The sequence below is a fragment of the Capsicum annuum genome, chromosome 12, assembly GCF_002878395.1.
Source record: "Capsicum annuum cultivar UCD-10X-F1 chromosome 12, UCD10Xv1.1, whole genome shotgun sequence".
Lineage (NCBI taxonomy): Eukaryota > Viridiplantae > Streptophyta > Magnoliopsida > Solanales > Solanaceae > Capsicum > Capsicum annuum.
This window is the reverse complement of record NC_061122.1, coordinates 228,552,756-228,555,623: the sequence shown is the minus strand read 5'-3', so window position 1 is coordinate 228,555,623 and position 2,868 is coordinate 228,552,756. Positions and strand designations below refer to the sequence as shown.

Here is a 2,868-nt window from a genome sequence, read left to right as displayed (position 1 = left end):
CGGATTGATCCTCCAAATCCAGCTCTTTTAGCAGTCTGGAAAGGAGAGGGGTGAGGCGGGCGAGATCAATATATAGCAAAATGAGCAATGCAACATCCAATTTCATTGAAGGAGAACCTTGGAGGGACTGGTAAAGTTGCTGTCATGTGACCAGGAGGTCACAGGTTCAAGCCTTGGAAACAGACTCGGGCAGAAATGTAAAGTAAGGCTGCGTACAATACACCCTTATGGTGGGACCCTGAGGATAGAGGGAGCTTTAGTGCACCGGGATATCCTTTTAACATCTAATCTTATGTAAAACTTTGCATAACTTATGTAGAGTTTTAAGTAATCAGAAGTTGAATACTTGATGCAAAACAATGTATTAATTATTCGGAGATCATATCAGTTATGCAGGTTTTATACGAAACACAAACGTTGGACAAGTAATGCAAATTTTAATGGACGCTAGAGTTTCTTATACTTCAAACAATATGTCCTCTGACAGTTTAAGGAGTACTACTGTCTAGGAAGATGCAATCTTTGTTTAGTGGATTCAATTAGACTAAAGTATTTTCCCACACGAAACTCAGGGAAGTGAAAGGCATACCAATCAGTGTCTCCGAGAATGAAAGGACAAGTCACCATTGTGTATGATTCCATGTCTCCAGATTAAAATCGCCTCAGTTCACCAATCTGAGTATGAAAACATCTGGAGTCTTGTAAGCTCAAGTTCATCAATCTCTGCTATCGTTGTTATCACTACCTTCCCTGACGAATCAAAGCGCGTACAAAATTATATTTGGCAACTTGAGGTACACGGAAATAGGTTTCAATGGTGTATAAAAAGATGGTTTTATTTATTAGTAAGAACAGGAAACAAATACGAAATTCAGATTGAGAGTACAACACAACCTCGTGAAATGCCATTTGAGAAAGTGAGGCAAATGTAGCTGATTTTCTTTACCTTTCACCTAAGCCGTGTCCTGAAAAACTGGCGAGTTATATTTAGTCGCATTATCTTCTCCTTGTTTTTCCGATATTTTCACGATACTCAAATGCAAAAACATTATCACGATGATCTATACAAATTATATGTGTATCTCTTGAAACTACCTTTCAGTTTCCTCCTTTTTGCCATGTCCCTTGAAATACCTGTAAAGATATGGCATCCGAGCCTAACTCAACCCCAAAAGCTAGCTCATGATAGGAGCATTGCTCAAGTCCATCCCTTCACGCCCTGGGCCCAACAGACGCGTGGCCCGGGAGCCAAATGGGGATGGACCTGCCTCTATAACATCAGAAGATATGGCATCCGGGCCTAACTCAACTCCAAAAGCTAGCTCATGAGGAGAGAATTGCTCAAATCCATATAAGCATACTGTCATTCCATTCCTCAGCCAATGTGTGACTTTCACCCACTTCAACAATACCAAAAGCTCATCATGTAACTTGAAAGCCTTCACCTGCAGTCAGTGAAGTCAATTGCCTTAAGAGCTTCGATCTACTTCAAATTGTGCGTGATTTAGGCTAAAAAGGATACGACAGTATATTTTACCATTTGTTTTTTCACTATACATATGAAAAATAAGGAAAATATGGTCAAAATTGCTTCCATTAGATGTAACTAGATTTCAAACAAATTATGTGTTTTTTTCCTGCTTAAGTTTGAAATAAACTAGCCTGGCTTTGATGATGGAGTAATTTCTCCATTACATCTTTTTGTTCTTAAAATCCAATGATGCTTCCTACAACCAAGGAACATGATATTAAGTGCTAAAATAAACATGAACACGAAAATTCTCAAGATATCGTCAAGGCTAACCTTAATTTTCTCGTTTAGGTAACCCTTCTGTCATGCAAACTGCGCTCATCTGTCGCAGCAACTATCTTTCTCTTTTTCTTTCTATTTCTTTTCCTCTTTCTCTTTCTTGGAACATCGTCCATTTTCCTTGATGGGCTGCCACAAACTCTAATCAGCTCAACGTTATGAGATTTATGTTCCTTTTGATGAACTGTCATTGCTGCTTGATCCACCTCCCTATCTGTGGCAATGTCATACTCAGCAGACGCCCGTGAACAGCCAATTTCAGTTGTTACTGCACTATCTTTTGGCAGAACTGGAAAGAGTTTGGGACCTTGCATCGCTCGCTGCTTCCTTCTCCATCTCTTATTCTTATTCTCATACTCGAGGCGAATTCCCCAACATATTTCCTGTCTGAGATTTGACGATACCTCAAAAAGGTAATAATCATTTGGGTTCTTCTTCTCTTCTTTATTGCCAGAAACGTGCCACAATGTTTCAAATGGTATGTAGATGAAACACATGACAGACGACTTGAACCAACACTTGATTACATACTTCAAGGAATGTTTTCGTTCAGGGTCCGATTTGCAGACCAATGTAGCTACCACACTCACACGTGTTGTATTACAACCGTAACATATGGTAAAACCCATGAATTTATCGGTATACCAAGATGGATTCAGGTCGATTGAGATCTGATATTTATTTATAAACTGGTAACTGAACAACTCTGGACTTCTGACTTCAGGAAAAGAAATGAGAAAAAAATCCCTTTGCTGGAAGTCACACTGCAATAATATTCAACGATGCATTATTAATCAAAATCCATTTGACAAGAATATTCAACGTTCATATACGCAAGGGATAGATTAAAAAAAAACCTGGATGCATGTCCTGATTAACTGTTGTAGGGACTTCAACACGTTAACTTGGCTTGTCGAGACAGTTCCATATTCCGATTCTTCATGACCACACCATGATACTGAGAGCACATGCAGCTTAAGACACTTAGTTACTAGATCTCTGATGCTCTTCAAGAATAAATGATAATCTAAATATAGATCCGTTAAATTTGGAGGTAG

At 38.9% G+C, this 2,868-nt stretch overlaps 1 protein-coding gene across 4 annotated transcripts; it reads right to left on the bottom strand.

Moving 5' to 3' along the window:
- Nucleotides 1-818: 818 nt before the first annotated feature.
- On the bottom strand, nucleotides 819-2,868 carry LOC107849848 (disease resistance protein Roq1-like; the record flags this gene model as incomplete). 4 transcript variants are annotated; one of them, XR_007048487.1, is given in 4 exon segments in its annotated part: nucleotides 819-1,445; nucleotides 1,663-1,727; nucleotides 1,805-2,574; nucleotides 2,668-2,868. XR_007048487.1 is itself a non-coding variant. In XM_047401280.1 (3 exon segments), coding segments are annotated over 2 exon segments (957 nt in total), but the record flags the coding sequence as incomplete, so codon positions are not given.